Below are 19,001 nucleotides of genomic sequence, written 5' to 3'. Positions count from 1 at the left end.
CTCACGGAGCCGCTCCCTGAGCGGTGGCCTTTACTTATGCACTCATTGCATAATAAAATTACTGACAACAATTCAAATTTATAGTACACAAGAACGTCGTTTCTGCAAGAATGCTTCGCATGCATTACATCATTCGACTCGTGTCACCCCGTGACAACTCTGACCCCTGCCAATGATATCATCGTTCAATTATCTAAGGAGATATTATCCGTGAGTACAACACGCCACCAATCGAGTAATACGGTATCAATATTACATGTAGGCGTGATTCATGCTCTTCTCCCCTTTTGATTCACGAGCCCAGGGAGAATCGATCGCTTTTCCTCCGCAGGCTGTTCCACGCTGTTTCATTCGTTCCAATTCGTTCCTGACATGTGAGAATCGGCCTTCGACCGGAGACTTCAAGTGTCGTTTTCGCGGTGCCGTTGTTTGCTCGTCTCGTGTCACCATGAATTACATGAATTGACGCTCGACGGCTCGAGTCGATCGCTCAAAGAGGAGAGCACGTGCTTGAATACGATCTCTCCGTGTGCACAGCTCTAACCTTTCGTTGCATTTACTTCAGGAGGAAAGAACCTCGATGAAGTGAAACACGCCGAATCTCAGACGCACCCCAGCGACGTTTCTTACAGCGGTTAAGGCGCATCCTAAGATTCACCATGTATCAGAAGCTGGGCCTCGAGGTCGAGTACCTCACGGAACAGCACCTCACCGGTTTCGAGAGTTACAGAGTAAGTCCTGGTTTTTTCAAAGATTACGTGTTGCACCAAGGTTACACATTACCAATTATCCAATCTAATAGCTTCCCATGTACAGCTTCAATGAACTTTGTGAGATAGATTCGTAATCATTTCATTTATTCGTAAGGGTGCAAAGGCTTGTATGCAACTGTAACACCTTCTGTACCAGTGTTACGTGTTAAGTGTAATGCATATGTACATCGATGCGCACTGTAGGATTAATTAGTTCCTATGTTCAAGGACCAAACTGTTTTGAACTATCAAATTACCTTTACGAATGCTCCTACATGAAACTAATTTGAATATTTGTTTTCAGTATAGCTCCATAGATACAAGCCCTCTCAGCGTGTACATCATGCATCCATTTTGGAACAAAGTAGTCCAGGTATGTTTCTCGAAAGTATTTTTTAATTATCTATACTTTCTCCATTCACTTTAATTTTTTTTCAGTACTGTCCAAAATGGGTCGCCCCTAACCTGTTAACTTTCTCTGGATTTTTCTTCACTGTCATGAACTTCATAATGTTCGCCAGTTACGATTATTATCTGTACGCATCCAGCGACGATAAACCACAATATCCTCCCATACCGCGATGGGTTTTCGCTCTGGGTGCATTCAACGTTTTCATGGCGTACACTTTGGGTAAGCAAAAAAAATTTGAAAAGTATACTCCACGATTTTCGTTAATTTAACTAAACTTTGTCTGATAATTCTCTCCTTTAGATGGCATCGATGGAAAGCAAGCGAGACGTACGCAAACGTCTGGTCCCTTGGGAGAATTGTTTGACCACGGCCTGGATAGTTGGACGACGATACTCATTGCAGTTTGCATGTTCTCTGTATTTGGCAGAACAGACCACAGCGTATCCCCGCTGAGGATGTATTTCATACTCTGGAGTGTCTTTATTAATTTCTATTTAACTCATTGGGAAAAGTATAACACCGGGGTATTATTCCTTCCTTGGGGATACGATTTGTCTATGGTGGTAAGTGTTTGGTACAGTTACCGCTACGTTTTTATATAATTATGTTATCGATTATTTTCATGACTCGTAAAATTATTTCAAATTTCTAGGGTACTATTATAGTGTTTCTTATATCGAGTGTAGGAGGACATAAGACTTGGAAATTCATGCTACCTGGTCAGATATCGGTAGGAGTGATGTTCGAGCTGATTCTCTACATCACCGCGATCGTGGCCAGTTTGCCCGTGGTTCTTTGGAATATATACACGTTGGTGCAATTAAATCCAAGTATTTTACATCTCGTACGATTTCTTACTAATAAATTCGTTTGATTTCCAGGTCGTATAGGGACAAGACTGGCAAAATGCGAACGTTTTCAGATGCCATAAGACCTCTCTTGCCTTTGGCTATACTTTTCACAGTCTCCACGATTTGGGTAGTGCATTCGCCTAGCAATATCGTGGAGAAAGATCCGCGGATTGTTTTCTTGACCGTTGGAACGATCTTCTCGAACATATGCGTAAGATACACAAATATATATATAGTTAAATTGCGGATCTTTATGCAAAATAAAATCTTTGCAAACGTACCTGCAAAAATTATAGTATGAATTTTCGTAATACGTAAAAATCCGCAGTCTATACACAATTAATTCTTTACGTGAGAGGTTCTGTTAACTATAGATTAATTTTATGATACATTTGTAGTGTCGGTTGATCGTGTCACAAATGAGCAACACGAGATGCGAGCTTTTGTCGTGGATATTGCTGCCCGTGGGAGTCGCAGCAGCTTTCTCGTTTATCTTGCCTAGCGTAGATCTGGTGTTTACGTACATCGTCGCAATCGTAGCGTTGCTGGCGCATATTCATTATGGCACTTGCGTGGTAAGACCACCCATATTCGATACGTTTCTTTAAGAATAGCTTCCTCGAGTTGCTAGTGCATTTTGCTACCAGCTATTTCTACGATACAGTGATGGTGGTTAAACATTGAACTCCTTGGGTATCCACAATCACTATAGCGACTTATATCCGCTAATAAAGTGATTTTCTCGTGGTTTCAGGTGCGTCAGATGTGTCGTCACTTCCGTATCTACACGTTCCGTATCAAGGATCGTTCCGATTGACTACTTGCCGACGATACGTGTTAAAAACGAAGAACAGATCATCGAGTCGGAGATAGTTACGAACCAACGAGTACAGAGCAGACAGAAGGAAGACGTGAAATGGTGGTTCGACGTGAAATTATCGTTGACAATGAATTATAGCAACAGGACTTAAAGGAAGCTTCCAAGTACGGGACAGTGGATCGAACTAGTTAATTCGCTTGCATACAATCATCGCTGATCACATATCCAAGAAAGAAGTACCTGTTAAGTGATCTTATTTAACCGTTCGAAATCATTTAAATCTCATATTGCTGTGATACGTAGTCGCAGAAGTTACGCTTGTTTTTTGTACTTTGAGTAAGTTAATGCTTTAGGTGCTAAGACTCGAACGTTCGTCGCGCCCAAAGAATTAACGAGCGTTTAGGGCAATCGTAAAACAAAACAGTCATTAACTTCTTTGTTGTCTTTTTGTGTTCTGTTCGTATACTCTGACTGTGGGTAGGAGCATTTTCGTTCTTCGTTTTTAACATGTATCGTCTGTGGTTTTAATCGCTATGCTTGCTCGATTTCCTTCGTAGAAATCATCGGAATTCGCGTGTACGCGTCGCAAGAAATCTCGGATCACCGAGATCTACGGGTTTCTGCGCCGCATTCACGCCGAGTCGACTTAGAGTAATGAACTTTGATACGGATTAATGGAGGAAGAGTACGTCGGTGTGATCGGGTACACGCAAGAGATATTATTTATTTTGTGTAAGAATGCATGTGTGTTATTTTGCGTTTAACGGAGACCTAGCGTCGATCTTTATCATCGATACAACAACGACAGCATCAAATTGTAGTAACAGATTTCGAAAGTCAGTAACTTACGAAGTAGGCAAAGTTAGGATTGTCAATTCAGTGGAAAGTGATGGAAATTTGCGTTTCTATCGTGATATGTTATTGAACGAATGGCCAAAAACTGATAGTTCAGCGAGAAGAGTATTCCATGTATATAATATATATATATATATTTTTTTTTTTCTTTGGAAACATGGGATGCGCGTTATTGTATACTCAGAATTATTGTACAGATGCTAGATCTTCAACGTGGGAAGAAATTTTATTAGAATGATTACCTGCGCAACATGTTGTTACAACTAAAGAATGCTGTCCCACCTTTCGTAAGTTACTTTATCAATTTCGCAGAGCTGATGTTTCTTGAAAGCATATTATTCATGACAATAGTAGGTAATGTACGATACGTAGATGGTAACTATTATTTAAATTATTTTTTAAATTCTTACGGACTATTTATTGACTGAACTTGATGGTTTGCGAGAGACCAGAAAACATCAGGCCAAATGTTACCAAAATGCGTTTATGTAAATGTATATCTAGTAGCTAGTATCTGCACATTAAATACTACATAGCCGTTAAAGCGTCCCACGTTGGAAGAATAAAAGTTGGAATCTTTTCGTTAAGATTCTAGTGAAATTCAGTTTTAAGTTTAATTGTTACGATAACGTAAGTCAATGTAGAATAAATTAAACGATGTAAACATGCATTTTCATAGATTTTTAGCGATTACACGTATAAAAGTTCTGCGTTACAAAAGTCTATAAATTTATTATTCGTATATTCGATAGTTCGCTAGTCCATTTTACATTATTGATTCGTGTAACAGTACAACAATTGAATGTTCATAGAATTAATTCGGTTTATTAACGAAATTTTTTGTAAAGTTTAGTACGTGTACATATACGTAACCTTGTGAAAATGTGTAGTTCACGCGTAGCGATTTTCAGTATCGAAATTTGTCAATAATTTAAACATTTACACCATAACCGTGCAAATAGCATTTAGCGATTCCTATGTAATCCGTTCTAACTAAATTGCTGTGTAACTTTATTCTTTAAATATGTAATTTCGTTCCGATGTAATTATGCCTCAATTTACTGTGTATAACTTTTATCAGTGGTAAATGTAATCATACTACTTTCCAAGCATTTATTTCTGCCAAAGATATTAAAAAGACTTTGTGTAAACCGAATTCATCTACATTCCATTTACTCATTTTCAATCCTAGACATAACTTATTCCTAATTGTACTCCCTTGATTATACTTCTAGCCATAGACGGTACTGAAAGTGTAGTAAAAGACCTTATGCACACAAATTTGTTGATTTTGATAATATTTTTATTGCAAGAAATCCTTCGTTTACAGAAACTAGATTGTTAAACTTACAGCAACTGCTTTTAAAGTTATTTTTTACTCCTGCAAAATTAAACACAAACTGTACACTGGTTGGATATGTCCAAGGAAAAAGATGTAGGAGATGTATTACAACTTGTTCAGCGACTTCAGGTATTCTGCTTTTATTTTACTTCTGTCTTCTGGCAATGGAAGATGTGGAGTGATACCATGTAATTTACGATCGACCTTCACCTTGTTCTGAAACATCAATAAAATGTGTATGCTTCCTATCTAATATAATGCGTTATATATTACCCAAAAGATTTTGCAATTCTTGTAATTTTCAAAATATAGAACACACTTCTTGTGCACGTAATAGTTCTTTTCGAGACAGCCTAGGCTTAAATAATGTTCCTGAAATCAGAATTACATATGAATTTAATAGAAATTCCTATAACATCATTGACAAAGTTTTGAGGTTAGGTAACAGGTACAACGATTAATTGAATAAATCCTCCATTTATGGATAACCATCGAATTAAGAATGATATTTTTAATTGTATTCAATACATAATCGATGTTTCATCCGTAATTTATAGATGTACGAAAACTAACCTTAAAAAGTAAGCCGTTAAATCTATACCTTTAGACATGGATTATCCATTTCTTGAACTTTTCTTTGCAATTCTTTCTCTTCCTTACGCTTGTTTACTCGTTCAGAAGGACTTAAATTATTCATTATACTTTTATATTTCATCAAATTTGATGATTATCTAACCTAGCAGAGGACAGCCTAAATGTATAATAACAATTGGTGCGAAAATATTATCAGATACTTTGGAATTGGAGAATAACTGAAAATGTAAACAAAAAAAAACTGTTTCTCGAATTCCAATTCTCCTACACTTGAAATTGAATTTTGATACACAATGCGTGTATAGTAATTAATAAACTGCGGATCTTTATACAAAATAAAATGCTTGCAAACAAAGATAAATACAAAGATTGAACTTGAATAGGAATTTTGCTCTGCAAATATTATAAAATGAACTTAACTTTTAATAATATATTACAAAATGTGTGCATTTTACATTTAAATTTCCTCTAAATGGATAAAGGTCAGTAGTAATTAAATTACAAGTATATATTTCGTCATGGTATATTTACACATCGTTACAAAAGTTGAATTCGGTAACGCATACAATCTTACAAAGAAAGTTTCACGACGATACTCTCGTGTAGTTTATTTAAAAAATATTCGACTACCCACAGAAGTATCTAAATATCGTCTCTGGTTAATGATTTATACATTCTATATCGTCTCGCGTTCGAATAATATTCGTTTAATTCCATCAGTCGCTTTTAGAAAAGATTACACGATTCCAACGATGAATAAAGTACTAAATTACTAAATTTGCATCGTTTGGAAGGTGTCAAACCATCACACTGATTTCAAACAATGGGAACATATTAATTACGTTAAACTTTTTACATTAATGTTCTAACTACGCGAGAAAATAATGCGAACAATAATTAAATGCCTGTAGATTCGCGACAACGTTTCTCTTCTACGGTTCGTGGTTTGTGCACGCGTAAACTGTTTCTACAGCAAACGTCCCGAACATTCTATTATTTATATTAATCGTACGGGATTTTTTAAATAGAAAAGGGGAACATGGAATCGTAACAACGTGACTGCAAGGGCCAGAACGCTATACTGGCGGAAATGCAATGCACTATAAACGTTACACGCTTGCACCTGGAATGTAACAGTTTCAAACTTATTTTCATTTGAATACAAATGGTAGAATTCACGTATTTGAAGGAAATAAAATATCTTACCTGCTTTTCGTCGATCGCTATTTCTTCATTTCCATTTCTACTTTACGTGTTTTCAAAGTTCTGTTGTACCTTTTGCCATTTAGCTACCATACTGGACACCTCCTTATGCTTCTTGCTGATACCAACTCTCGTCTGAAATTATAATGCAATGTAATCAAAGTTTTTGTAATTTATGATCTCACGTATTAATAATAAATAGCTATTCCTCTGATCAAGTTCTTCAAATTTTACCTTTTTCCTCTTCTTCTCCTTCGTCGTAGGCTCAACAAGATCTTGCTCGGCGTCTACGCTAGTTTCCTCTATAGGCAAGGAAGACGGTTCCATTACCAAGATGTCTTGTCTCTGAGCTGGTTTCTCTGGCCCACTGCTCTCTATGCGAGCTATGTCACTGTAAAACGAGTCCAGGGCGGACACCAGAGATTCCTTGGCTGTTTTCACAGGTGGTTTCTCGATTACCTTGTGATTCGTGTACAAGGGTGTGTAATCTGGTATCAGTTGAATCGCTGGTTGCACGCCATGCTTGTGTGGAAGTACTAAGGCCGCTGTCTGTGTACCCAATGTATATAATACAAAATGTATACAATATTTCCATCAGGATGAGAGTAGAGAGTCGATGGAATGAGTTAGAGGGGAGGAAAGAGAGGAAGGATGAGTTTTCTTTTTCGATGTACCCCAAAGTTCTTATGTAAAAAATTACAAGGAATAAGCTATTTAATATTCCCATCAGGTCTGATTTTTTGTATATGATTGCGAGTTCAAGGATTAATGAAACTGTCCCATCTGGAAACTCACAGAGTGTAAGTGTTGATGGTAAGCAGGATACTGAAGATAATGTTCTTGGACTAGGGCTGCAGGATGACCTAAAATAGGAACTGTTGGATCCCTCGCGGTGGCTTCGTACAGTGCCCCGCCCTGTGGTTGCACAGCGCTGTACAGAATCCTCTTCAGAGCAGTTGCAGGTAACTCGTAAGGCGCCTCGGTTAGGTCTACACCTGGTGGCAAGGGTTCCACGTTTGTTACGTTGGTTACGTTGGTTACATTCGCAAGATTTGTTGTTTGGGGTGACAACGAAGCTGAAGAATGAATAGGTATGGAAGGATTCTCCAGTTGGTTCATCTCTGCTATCACTGGCCCCTCTGCGAGACAGGATAACCTCAGTTGAATATATAATTCTGCTAAAAGCAATGATTTATAATAAGGAAAACCAAAGGAAGACCTTCTCCCAGACGTTGTTTCTTGCTGTTCAATATATCATTGCTGTTGTCTCGTTTCCTCCTGTCCTTCTTCAAATCATTGGCGTATATTCTTGGCGGTGGTGGTGGGCTTGGGTTTGAGATCTGTGGCGGAGGAGGAGCTTCTACGTCGCAATTCCGCAGAACCATAGCGTCTTCCACTGGTTCGCTGCTCTCCTGTGACTTCTTTGGCTTTGACTTCAGTCCTTCGTCCTCTTCTGCTGCTGCAAAGAGAGCCCGCATTTATAAAAAAAAACTTAAGATACAGAGATAGAGACTTGTATTCTCAGAACTTTCTTGGTGTATCAATTGATCGTACCAGGAATAACCATTTCTTCCTGGTCTATCGGCGGAGGCGTTGAGCAAATCTCCATTTCTTCAGCGCCACCGGCGATGCCAGTGTCCGGATAGGTCCACTGCGTTATTCCAGTGGTAGTGTTCTGGTAATAATATCGCTTATGCGACCTGGAAAAAATCCCACGGAGGAATGTAGCGCGCAGAGGAGGACGAGGGACTTACTTGCATGTTTACACTGACAGACAAACTTTCGAGGGACGTTTCTCCGTGAAAAGAACGTCCTCCCGAGTTCTGAAGCAACTTATTAGCTAGGAAACAATCAGTTAATACTCCTACCTGCGACTCGGCGTTGCCATTAACTCAGGGAGGCCCTTTTATTACAAAAGGATTAAGTGTTACTTAGCGGTTACATAGAAGGCGCTCTCTTCCGCAACACGAACATCGAGTTTACGTCGACAACGTCTCCGTTACGCTAACGAAATTAAGCGAATTGATTATGAATGTTCTAGGGATGATTCCTCTTCGTTTTCATTATTACTACTTTCTTTTTTAAGACACGATGAGGACGAGGAAACAGAACGACTCGAATTCATCATACTTTGTACAATTATTCGTAAATACATTCAACAACAAATTAAACGACAAAAGATAGGTCATTGACAAAATGAAATGCTAAGATATGAACTTAAATATTTAAAAAAAAAAAAAAAAAAAACCAACACGTGAAACATATATCGTAGCTCTACGCTTTTTAACGAAATGACTTCTTCCAAGTCCAGGTTCCACAACTCAAATTGCTTCCTTAGGTTTTCATTCCTCTTCTTATATAATCTTCTTCACAATCTCCAAGTGTCTCTTCGAATAATTAGTGCACCACTTGTGAGATTTAATTCCATTTTTAACATTCCTCCAAATAAATTTTCAAGTATGAATTTTGGCTCTTTGCAACAATTCTAGTACGTTTTCCACTGGTAACATTTTTATGCCTTCTCGTAGAACACTGAAACGAGTTTTCATGCCTCCTGACCTTCGAGTTTTGCTTCGATTCTCAAGGTATTTAGGAGCATTCGCTAATAGTTGATTAGTCTTCCTACTTTGAATCGTGAAATGGTGTCTTAATGTTTGTTGAATCTTCCATATTCTCTTCGTTCATATTTTTACGCGTTATCTGGATCCACTCCGAACACAGACCTATCTGTAGTGACTTAATATGAGGCAAACAACGCGGTAGTTCCACGCAAACAAACTCTATATTTTAATTAATAAACCTATCAATTTTAAAAAGACTTTTGTTTTACTATGAAATTAATAAAATCAAATTGGTTAAGTCCGTGAAAAGTCGAACATTTGGCTGATTTTAATTTCAAAATGGTGTAAAATAAATGTTATTCGCGTTAGAAATGATACGAAGACTTGCAACGAGTCTTTGATATTAAATGCAGCTTTAATAATTAATTCAGATAAAAAAGGCCTAGATTATCGCTTATCGACACCTTCTAAGCTTCTCGCTGTAATGCTACGTGCAAAGATTACATGATTGAAGACTCGTAGAATAGTGATGTGTATAACATACCACGATGTTTTGTATGGAACGATTCATGTTTATTCGTACGAAATAATACACAAATTTTAGATGGTATACTATACCTATCCCACTGACAAAGCCATCCAGGTGGTGCAGCATCTTGTTCCAAGCGTTCCAGTTCGTGACTGGTGTCAGTCAACCATCTAGACAAGTAACTTTTTTCTAAGCAACCTCCTTCCCACGCAACAAACAATGTCTGAAATGATGGAAAGCAGAGTAGAAAATTGTTGAATTACAAAGAAGATCTATTTATTTACCTGTAACTGTATCAACATCATTTGAACAGGGGACACAGTTGGCTTTCCCTCGGACAGAAACTTTAGTTTCTCGAGTACGATCTGCGACAGTTGGTTCACTTCTACTTCGTCTTCCTTCGAATCAGCAGGTGGTTCCGATGGCGTGTTCGTTAGCTCCTCGATGTTGCTCGACTCTTCCCTCGAATCGACGTTCTCCGTCGTATCTTCCTGTGTATTCTGTTCTTCCTGACAGTTGACGCGCGATTCGTCATCACGCTCTGTGTTGTCGCACGAATTTGCTTCCTCCTGCTGGTCCTCCACCTCCAGTGTTTTCGTCTCGCTATCGTCGTTCACCTTAGCCTTCGTCAAGGGAACTGGAAAGCCAAGGTTTCGATACAACTATTCATGATACATATTAACAAATACCAGCATTCTTACCATCAAACGCGATTCGTTTCTTTCGTTGGAAACATTTGCTACGGCCATGTAAATTTTCCAGAAACTTGTTTAATTTGTCCTCTGGCTTCACGCTTGGTTCTTCTCCGCAGTCTACTCCTTCTGAAGCACTCTCGTTGTCTTGCTGTTGGACTATCTTCCTTTCAACGTTGCTATCGCTATCGTTACTGTCCATCGCTTGACCATCATCAAGGATACTGTGCTTGTTCTGGATGTTCCTCCGCGAAAGAGATGCAGTTTCAGTGTTAACATCGGTTTGAGGAATTGGAAACAAAGCCTTCCTTTCTTGTTTGACTTCCGACTCTTCCTCGACGTCGGAGTCCTCGTCGTAGCCAGGTACCAAGGAGATGCGGAAGTCCAAATCGGAGTTAACGTTGTGTTTATTACTGCATTTCTTCGCTCGATTATCGCAACTAGCTTTACTCGTGTACTCTTCAGACTCTTGGGTTTTTAAGTACTTTGCCTCTTCTATCGATTTAGAATTTAACGATGCTTCTATCTTTGTGCCTTCCGCGGTATCCTTGTCGTCGTAGTCCTTGTCTGAGCTTTGGGAAGCTGTTGGCAGTTGTAGCTGTGTCGCAGGCGCCGCTGGAGAATATGTTTCAACGTTTTTTGGTTTCGTCATCGAACTGACATTTGTCGATTCGGTTGCAGACGCTGAAGGTACTCGATTTTTCGAATGATTCTCGTCTATGGTATCCGAATCGCTTTCGTCGCTTCCATACGACGTTATCATTTCTATTTTTCTATAAAGATAAGCATTTATATTTGTCAAGAATGGTAACATTGCATCAAAGGCAATTGTAATTGTATTAAGAGAGCTTTAATGTTTTTATCGGCATACCCATCGTCGGACTCGTTATCAGACGCGTTTGCGATGTCTTGATCGGCCTGATGTTCGCGTTTCTGAGTGGTTTCGTTGCAAATGTATCTGTTACGATTTCGAACCACTACTTCCCTTGGTATCATGCCTTCTGGGATGTTTTCATGAGATTGTTGATCTAGAAAAATTATCTACAATTCACTAGGGAACTTGATTCATCGAGAAACCAATAAATTTTGGAAATACAATTACATGCTGCAGATGAAAAATCAACCCAGTGCGGTTCTTGCATGGGAAGTGGTTTCACGACAGAGTTTGATTTAACGTTGTTCTTTAAATAGCGTAATTCCTCTGGTATCTCCCATGTTACCTCATTGGTTTCGATGTGCCAATAATAAGGATAACCTGAAGATTCATCTATACACTCTCGCCACACTACAATTAAAATATGTTAATAGAATTTTTTAATATTGTAGACAAATTACAAATAGCACAGCATTTGTTACTTACTCATTGCTTGTTGATTCATATGAGGGGAGGAGTGGGTATTCGAATTTGGAGTTAAGGTAGAATTACTACAATCGTTTGGAAGTGGTTGCTTGGGGGCAATAAGTTGAATTTCCTGCAAATTATGCAAATACATATATTTTATAAAGAAATTACAAAGTACAGCTACTTATAAGTAAACTCATGTGTACACAAAATTGACTTACCTTAAGGAAATTGTTGACTTGATCATCCAACTTACAAACATCCTTCTTAGCATCTTCGTTGTCGCTATCCGAATTGTAGTGGCAAAGTAAATTAGCCAAAGGATTTGCAGGCACATGTTGCCCAGAGTAATCACTGGTTACTTGCTTTCTTTTATCTAGAAGATGAGAAGAAAGAAATACGTAGTTACTACAGCCAATGGTACGCAATCACTAAACTATTATACATTAACAATAAGTATTATATTAAAATGTATGTCTTTACTTTGTACATGTTCCCCGTGAGAACCAGTTTGCGCTTGATTAAGTTCTAAGACAGGTCTCCTTTGACGTCGCTTCATAATAAAACATAAGTTTAGTTGTGTATGCTACACAAAATAGATATATCTAAAAAAAAAAGAAGAAAGAAAGGACAATGTTAATATAGCTGTCGTAAGAAATTGTTCGACGCGACAAAGTAAATTTATGGTTGACTCCATACGTACGCTTAACGCGAAAATATATTTTCGTATGATTAATGTACAGAATCCGTTCATAACCTCCAACTATTACGAAGCTGCAAGTTCGATCAGTTCCAACATCGAAGACACAATTAAAATTTGAATGGTACGAAAATTATTCAACGACAACAGTATAAAAATATAACATTTAAACTTGATTGTATTTCCTAAAAAGACTTTTAAAAAAATTGAGGTTATACAAAATTTCGGCAAAGAGTCATATCATATCATAGAATACATTTGCAAAGGCGAATGGCTTCATTGATATGTATACGCATCTGACTGCGCATGCGCTCTGGAAGATTTCAGAGAGCTCATTACGATGCTTTATAATTAATACAGATGGTAAATTTGACATGATAATTAATATACTGTAGTGTAAAAAAGGAAAGACTTTTGGTAATGATGCGTTTTTAATGAATAAAGAATAATTTATTAAAAGGTGGCGGTGGCGGCATCTAGCGACGACAGTTGGAACTAACTTCATTACAAGTTTGGGCGTTTGCCGCTGATGGCGCCACTAAGCCACCAAGTGTGGTGGACGCACTCATCATCGTCGATAAGAAGATTTATGAAGACCGTCGATAAAGAAGAACTAACTGTTAACTCGATGATACTCGATGTTATTCATTCGATTGTCTTTTGTGAAACATAATTTAATTTTGTTTGCCTTTCAAATATTTAAACACACTTTCTGTCAATCCATTAAGCAAGAGAGATCGTTTAAAATAAATACCAGAAATTGTTATTCAATCAAAACTTTTATTTAGTCTACATTAAAATATAATATGGGTAAACCTTCCCCATACAAGGCTAATATATATATTTATATGTTTATATTAAATAATTAATGTTATACGAATTAAAAATTGATTATATTTATTACAATTTAATGATGGCCATGTAAGAGAATTCCATTAAATACAGTATCGTAAGATTTTAATGATAATGTCGTATTTACAGTGAAAATAAAATTACAAAAATATTTAGAATGATTGTAGATTAGATGATAATAATAATATCTAGCAATAAATAACAATGTGATGTTTGTAAAGTATCTATTATACTCTGTAAATTTAAAATAAACAGACTTAGGAAGACAAGTATTTCCTGCCGTATAATTGCGCTTTTTTCTCAAAGCCAACAGATTTAATAGGTGTGTTTAATTTGTAGAATGGATTCATGGAATACTATAAAAAAGACAAAAATACAATTACTATATAAGAAGAATAAAATTTGAAGAAGTTTGGAATATCCAAGCTTCAAAAACTTGATATCAATTGCGAACTCAGAAAATCAGAACACAAAGTGCAAACTGTTACTACATTTCTCACCTTTATATATGTTTCGTACATTTCATTGAAAAAATTCTTTATCCCATCCTCATTTTTGCTGTCGTGTACCATGACAAATCTAATGTGAGTCGCAGTGACAAAAGCACTGACAAACCACTGGTTAAACTTGTCCACGACTTTCAAATACATGTTTGTTGTTTTCCATGTATGTTCATCCACAAGATCTAATGCAGCGTGTGCAATGAATTGGTTCAAATGCGTGTAATCTTCCTTCTGTTGAAATAAAATAAACTTGGTTAATATACATAAATATTAAAAGCACGTTTGAAATATGAAATTGTAACATAACCTTCGAGTCCTTTCCAGAATTGTTGAATTCTATTTCGAATAAGGGATTGTCGGCGTGACCAACAATTGCAAAATAGTAATTAGCAGTCATGGTGTTGGTCAATTTTCATTCCATTCGATTCTTTGTTGAACAAGCTTAATGCTTTCGACAAATTTCGAAGAAATCGCTCTGCTTTGCTTAGAGGTTTTTAGAAGTCACTTTAATTACTGACAAAATAAAAAAATAACAAATTGAAAGATTTTCGGAGTTCCTTTAACGTGGTCGTTAACACTGAATATTCCATTAGTTTTAATTACTTTTAATGATAGATTTATTACTACAGTTTGAGAAGCACTACAAAAGATTAATCTAATAGGTAATTGTAAATAGTACATATGTACATAGATAATTGCATTCTAAATCATTAGAGCTCTCTAGGGGAAAAATGATTCGTCATTAAAAGTGTTACGATTGTAATAAATGATCGAAGACAATGAATAAATATCATTTTATTTAAAAATAACTAACAATTCTATCCCCCAATTGCAATGGACCTTTAATTAAAGTCAAAGCAACGAACACATGTTCAATTTACGCTACAATTACATCAATTAGATCGTCATAAATGCAAATTGAAGTTTGAGAAACTTCATCACTAATTTCTAATTAATGATGAATGATTGAAAGGATTTTGGTAGGTTTTGGTTGGTAGCATAACATTTAGTCAAAGTATGACTACATGCATCATGTACTTTGCATGCAAATCGATTTGTAAAAATAGTAAAATATTAAAAAGTCGTCAAGTGGTTTACTTATTATATTAAACTAAATTGTTAAACTATTGATTATTCCTTGATTAATGTAAAATTTTCCATGTACAACAGATTTCGAAGTTAAAGAAAAAATTGGCTATAGTTCTAATTATAATATATTTGTTTACAAATTTGATATGTTATGATAAATTTGACAAAAAGATTTCCAAAAAAAAAACCATTGAAATTGTTCTATGGAAACTAGAATATTGAGGTGATGGAACCAATAATTTTTACGAGAAACTTCGTATTACATATTTAGAATCGTGAAGCAATTTAATATGCCATCGTGGAAGAAATGATTCGTATTAGATTTTCAATTCTTGGATTCCATTCAAGCGTATAATACAGCAAATTTAGTTATCAGCAGTTATCGCAACTTTACTCGTTCGTTATCATGAATTCGTACGTGTTAGTGGATCCAAATTTAGCAGATACATGTATGTATACAGATACTTTGCTAAAAATGAGGTCGACTTCCACAGTAATCATCAATTTGTACAATAACGTCTCTAATTACCTGATACACGTGGAGATTAGACTATTTGTGACGTCTATATAAGAAGGTATTTCCTTGTAAAGAACAGTGTGAGGTTGTTTGTTAAAACAGTTTTCAAAAGAATTATACATAATGAAACAATAGTATCTCTAAAATGAATAATTTGTGAAAATATTAATTTAGATATTGCAATTAAAGGGGAGATCCGTGTTTTCATACAAATTAAGGTGACACATAATTGCTTTGAAGTTCTGAACATTTACTTTGTTAACAATTTATACCTCTCTATTCGTTTTCTGTATGCTTTTGTTCTACCAATAATTTAACTGTCCTTTCTTTGCCAACAATGCATGCTTGTACATTCTTTTCTGTTTTGACGGTAACACAGCTGCTGTAGGTGACCTTGCATTGTCTATATGCTCCTATTCTATTGGTTTGCGTATTCAAACCATAGTCTATTAACATAACAATTACATAAGATTTTCTAATGGTGTATCTACAAGTTCTGCTATCTCAGTAAGTTACTTATCATGAGAGCATAGAATAGTGCGAGTTACACGAGCAAGCATTAAAATTTTAAGCCTAAATAAACTTGTCGGTTAATTTTCCACCATACCTATGTTAGAATAATTTCCTTGTTTCTGTCAAACAGTGAACATAATCAGAAATGAAAGTACAAGTGTGTTAAAACATGATATCGTGTTGAAATGTAAGTTCATAGCAATTTAGTTTAATCAAAATTTTGTTATATATCATATTTATGTTTATATCTATATCTTTAGATACACGAGCTCAAGATTAATAAGAAGTTTTCTGTAAAGCATTCCACTTGATCTCTAAATACCAATAGTGGAAGGAGCTATGTTCATTTACTCGAAGAATACCCTTTTAGAATGGCCAGGACTATTTTGGATTTCTGCATACAGAAATTCTCAGGTATTGCACAATTAAACATTAAGATATACATTTTTCTTTTCAACAATATTATTTCCTTGCATTTTACCAAACATCTTGTAACATCTATGATAATGTTGCAATAAAAAAAAACACAAGATCATTCATATCTTACCATTTAAATCTCTAATATTCAATTTCTTTCCATTTTGTGCCTTTTTCATTTGATCATTTTACTTGCAATTCGTACAATTGTCCAGAAGCTTTGTGTTCTTTGATATAAGCTTTCTTTTAAATAAATTAACAAACTTGTATGTTTACCTTACAGCGCTTTGATTAGAATCCCCTGCGCTTGTAACAGATTCAAATGGAATTCTTATGCTGATTTTAATACTTGTCCTTTTTATTAATTAAAATTACATGCATCTGTCATGTATCATGATTCGACAAAGGCTACCAAATCTTAATGGTACATTACTGTTTAATTGTATCTTCCATAACTAATAAATCCAATGAAAAAGACTAATTTTTACCAATAAGAGATTTTTATCCTATAGGTGTTAGAAATGGCAAACATTTCATGTTCACTCTCATCATTGGTATGATATTTGGATTTCTCTCAGCATGCCTTTTAATAACATCTACAAAAGATGTGCCATATATGTTTAATTGGTTTCCTGGTGGTTTCATAGTCTCCAGAGACCCGCATCATTACTCAGAACTGGAATCAGAAGTGAGTACATCGTATCTAATTATATAGCTTCTAAAATTTGTTTCTGTTTGACTAATAATATTGTATATAATAGGTTGGGCCAGAGGCAGAGGTAAAATTCCATGGCAGAGATGAAGATTTCCACAAAGACGAGGACAGAGTTGCACAAGATATCGCAAAGAAAGTGCGCGTTCTTTGCTGGATCATGACTGGTCCAAAGAATCATCAAAGTAAAGCTCAACATGTGAAAGCAACGTGGGGCAAACGCTGCAATATCCTTTTATTTATGAGCTCTGCTGAAGGTAAATTTTCTTAGCCATGAAGATAAATGGAAAGAGGAATATCTAATCAGAAATGAATATTATAAACACATCTAAAATATGGCTAATCTTTCTTTTTCTAGATGCAAATTTACCTACAGTTGTTCTGCCAGTAAAAGAAGGAAGGGACAACCTATGGGCAAAAACCAAAGAAGCATTTAAGTATGCTTACGAAAAGTACAAAGATGAAGCTGACTGGTTTCTGAAAGCTGACGACGATACGTTAGTACAGTCTAAAATTTGTTATTTTCTGTTTGAATGATTAAAATTGACAAGTGACTAATTCATTGCGCTACTTTCAGGTACGTAGTGGTCGAGAATCTACGGTACATGCTGTTGTCTTATAGTCCAAGTTCGCCCCTGTACTTCGGCTGTAGATTCAAACCGTTCGTGAAGCAAGGATACATGAGTGGAGGAGCAGGATATGTGCTTAGCAAGGAGGCTTTGCGAAAATTCGTAGAAGATGCTCTCCATGACAAGAACAAGTGTCGTTCGGACAATGGAGGCGCCGAAGACGTGGAAATGGGCAAGTGCCTGGAGAAGGTCGGAGTCAAAGCCATGGACACCCGCGATCCTTACGGTCGCGGTAGATTCTTCCCTTTCGTGCCAGAACATCACTTAATTCCCAACCACGTGGACAAGAATTTCTGGTACTGGAATTACATTTACTACGATACCAAAGATGGCCTCAATTGTTGCTCCGATAGCGCGGTATCGTTTCATTACGTGTCGCCTAATATGATGTACGTTCTTGAATACTTAATTTACCACTTAAGGCCGTACGGCATCACGCATGCCGTGGAGAAACTTACTATTGATAAATCGACTACTGTATCGATTGAATACTAGTCTATATACCTTTTTAATTGTAACACTGTGAGCGACGGTGGGCGAATTTCTGCAAGTTTAAAGCGTTATCAGACATTCGATGGTCTCATCGAAACTAAAATATTTGCAAAACTCGAAACAGTATTAGTACACTTGCATTAAACAAATTATATTATATATAATATAATTATATTATATTATTCCATGCGATAAGATATAAAGTTACTTAAAACGCCCATCGCTATCTATAAGCACCAATAATAATTCTTTACACTTTTTGATGTTTTCATTGTACAATGCTAGTCTATTCAGGCCAACGAATTAAACGTTAAATTTATTTACCGAAATATAAAACATTTCATATAGAGAATACCTCGATATATATTACGAACTATTCTGTATATTAAACGAGATACGTTTATACATACCCATAAATAATTATGAGAAATTTATAAGACATGGGGTGTACGCTATAAATGTTACAAGCATATCAGAAATGCTGTGGATGTTATCCTTCGTACTAATTAACTTTGATGATCTCTGAATTTATAGAGCGAGAAATAATGCAGTATGTATTACATAAATAATGTTCAGTCATTAACAATTACTTCGTGGGGTACGTAAAAGCATTTCTTTAAATGC

General features: G+C 36.1%; 5 protein-coding genes across 17 annotated transcripts; 2 read left to right on the top strand and 3 right to left on the bottom strand.

The window, feature by feature from the left end:
- The first annotated feature begins 24 nt into the window (after positions 1-24).
- Positions 25-4,846, top strand: LOC128881973 (ethanolaminephosphotransferase 1-like). Of its 4 annotated transcripts, none has more exons than XM_054133468.1 (9): positions 25-210; positions 566-731; positions 1,057-1,125; positions 1,191-1,383; positions 1,465-1,727; positions 1,817-1,974; positions 2,046-2,226; positions 2,414-2,590; positions 2,770-4,846. In XM_054133468.1, exons 2-9 carry the CDS (start codon positions 660-662, stop codon positions 2,830-2,832), a joined length of 1,176 nt encoding a protein of 391 aa, XP_053989443.1. In that variant the 5' UTR covers positions 25-210; positions 566-659; the 3' UTR covers positions 2,833-4,846. The 4 variants fall into 4 exon arrangements, with proteins under 4 accessions (XP_053989443.1, XP_053989442.1, XP_053989441.1 ...); XM_054133467.1 differs by having other exon boundaries at positions 332-731; XM_054133466.1 differs by lacking the exon at positions 25-210 and having other exon boundaries at positions 240-731.
- Positions 4,847-4,975: 129 nt separating this feature from the next.
- LOC128881977 (coiled-coil-helix-coiled-coil-helix domain-containing protein 7) lies at positions 4,976-6,001 on the bottom strand. Its single transcript, XM_054133481.1, has 3 exons — positions 5,634-6,001; positions 5,306-5,404; positions 4,976-5,248 (listed from the first exon to the last, which is right to left on the bottom strand). The coding sequence occupies exons 1-3, from the start codon at positions 5,745-5,747 to the stop codon at positions 5,138-5,140; spliced, it is 324 nt and encodes a 107-aa protein (XP_053989456.1). The 5' UTR covers positions 5,748-6,001; the 3' UTR covers positions 4,976-5,137.
- Positions 6,002-6,133: 132 nt separating this feature from the next.
- On the bottom strand, positions 6,134-12,928 carry LOC128881972 (formin-binding protein 4-like). 3 transcript variants are annotated; one of them, XM_054133463.1, is made up of 15 exons: positions 12,657-12,928; positions 12,437-12,558; positions 12,175-12,329; positions 11,972-12,083; positions 11,714-11,896; positions 11,483-11,639; positions 10,621-11,384; positions 10,204-10,556; positions 10,009-10,142; positions 8,384-8,529; positions 8,049-8,285; positions 7,625-7,968; positions 7,064-7,378; positions 6,833-6,964; positions 6,134-6,749 (listed from the first exon to the last, which is right to left on the bottom strand). In XM_054133463.1, exons 2-14 carry the CDS (start codon positions 12,510-12,512, stop codon positions 6,875-6,877), a joined length of 3,066 nt encoding a protein of 1,021 aa, XP_053989438.1. In that variant the 5' UTR covers positions 12,513-12,558; positions 12,657-12,928; the 3' UTR covers positions 6,134-6,749; positions 6,833-6,874. The 3 variants fall into 3 exon arrangements, with proteins under 3 accessions (XP_053989438.1, XP_053989439.1, XP_053989437.1); XM_054133464.1 differs by having other exon boundaries at positions 8,049-8,282; XM_054133462.1 differs by having other exon boundaries at positions 8,049-8,288; positions 12,657-12,927.
- A 665-nt stretch (positions 12,929-13,593) lies between these two features.
- Positions 13,594-15,645, bottom strand: LOC128881976 (probable trafficking protein particle complex subunit 2). The gene is made up of 4 exons (XM_054133480.1): positions 15,627-15,645; positions 14,316-14,521; positions 14,006-14,239; positions 13,594-13,861 (listed from the first exon to the last, which is right to left on the bottom strand). The coding sequence occupies exons 2-4, from the start codon at positions 14,403-14,405 to the stop codon at positions 13,763-13,765; spliced, it is 423 nt and encodes a 140-aa protein (XP_053989455.1). The 5' UTR covers positions 14,406-14,521; positions 15,627-15,645; the 3' UTR covers positions 13,594-13,762.
- Positions 15,026-18,729, top strand: LOC128881974 (glycoprotein-N-acetylgalactosamine 3-beta-galactosyltransferase 1). Of its 8 annotated transcripts, none has more exons than XM_054133470.1 (8): positions 15,951-16,121; positions 16,258-16,314; positions 16,388-16,541; positions 16,828-16,968; positions 17,057-17,232; positions 17,306-17,513; positions 17,615-17,753; positions 17,834-18,729. In XM_054133470.1, exons 4-8 carry the CDS (start codon positions 16,920-16,922, stop codon positions 18,378-18,380), a joined length of 1,119 nt encoding a protein of 372 aa, XP_053989445.1. In that variant the 5' UTR covers positions 15,951-16,121; positions 16,258-16,314; positions 16,388-16,541; positions 16,828-16,919; the 3' UTR covers positions 18,381-18,729. The 8 variants fall into 8 exon arrangements, with proteins under 8 accessions (XP_053989451.1, XP_053989449.1, XP_053989448.1 ...); XM_054133477.1 differs by having other exon boundaries at positions 15,951-16,314; positions 17,057-17,098; positions 17,192-17,232; XM_054133478.1 differs by lacking the exon at positions 16,828-16,968 and having other exon boundaries at positions 15,950-16,314; positions 17,057-17,098; positions 17,192-17,232.
- Positions 18,730-19,001: the final 272 nt, after the last annotated feature.

Source organism: Hylaeus volcanicus, chromosome 9 (assembly GCF_026283585.1).
Source record: "Hylaeus volcanicus isolate JK05 chromosome 9, UHH_iyHylVolc1.0_haploid, whole genome shotgun sequence".
In the NCBI taxonomy this organism is placed as follows: domain Eukaryota; kingdom Metazoa; phylum Arthropoda; class Insecta; order Hymenoptera; family Colletidae; genus Hylaeus; species Hylaeus volcanicus.
The sequence above is the reverse complement of the archived record's forward strand: the minus strand, read 5'-3'. Positions and strand labels throughout refer to the sequence as shown.

Coding starts and splice junctions, on each gene's coding strand:
- LOC128881973 (XM_054133468.1), top strand. CDS start 660: ATGTATCAGAAGCTGGGCCTCGAGGTCGAGTACCTCACGGAACAGCAC. Junction 2,227..2,413: donor CGATCTTCTCGAACATATGC/GTAAGATACACA, acceptor ATACATTTGTAG/TGTCGGTTGATCGTGTCACA. Junction 2,591..2,769: donor TTCATTATGGCACTTGCGTG/GTAAGACCACCC, acceptor TCGTGGTTTCAG/GTGCGTCAGATGTGTCGTCA.
- LOC128881977 (XM_054133481.1), bottom strand. CDS start 5,747: ATGAAATATAAAAGTATAATGAATAATTTAAGTCCTTCTGAACGAGTA. Junction 5,405..5,633: donor TGGATAATCCATGTCTAAAG/GTATAGATTTAA, acceptor TTCTGATTTCAG/GAACATTATTTAAGCCTAGG. Junction 5,249..5,305: donor AGAATTGCAAAATCTTTTGG/GTAATATATAAC, acceptor TTGATGTTTCAG/AACAAGGTGAAGGTCGATCG.
- LOC128881972 (XM_054133462.1), bottom strand. CDS start 12,512: ATGAAGCGACGTCAAAGGAGACCTGTCTTAGAACTTAATCAAGCGCAA. Junction 12,084..12,174: donor AAGTCAACAATTTCCTTAAG/GTAAGTCAATTT, acceptor CATAATTTGCAG/GAAATTCAACTTATTGCCCC. Junction 11,640..11,713: donor TGATTTTTCATCTGCAGCAT/GTAATTGTATTT, acceptor TAATTTTTCTAG/ATCAACAATCTCATGAAAAC.
- LOC128881976 (XM_054133480.1), bottom strand. CDS start 14,405: ATGACTGCTAATTACTATTTTGCAATTGTTGGTCACGCCGACAATCCC. Junction 14,240..14,315: donor ATTCTGGAAAGGACTCGAAG/GTTATGTTACAA, acceptor TTATTTCAACAG/AAGGAAGATTACACGCATTT. Junction 13,862..14,005: donor TGTACGAAACATATATAAAG/GTGAGAAATGTA, acceptor TCTTTTTTATAG/TATTCCATGAATCCATTCTA.
- LOC128881974 (XM_054133470.1), top strand. CDS start 16,920: ATGCATCTGTCATGTATCATGATTCGACAAAGGCTACCAAATCTTAAT. Junction 17,233..17,305: donor ACTCAGAACTGGAATCAGAA/GTGAGTACATCG, acceptor TGTATATAATAG/GTTGGGCCAGAGGCAGAGGT. Junction 17,514..17,614: donor ATTTATGAGCTCTGCTGAAG/GTAAATTTTCTT, acceptor TTCTTTTTCTAG/ATGCAAATTTACCTACAGTT.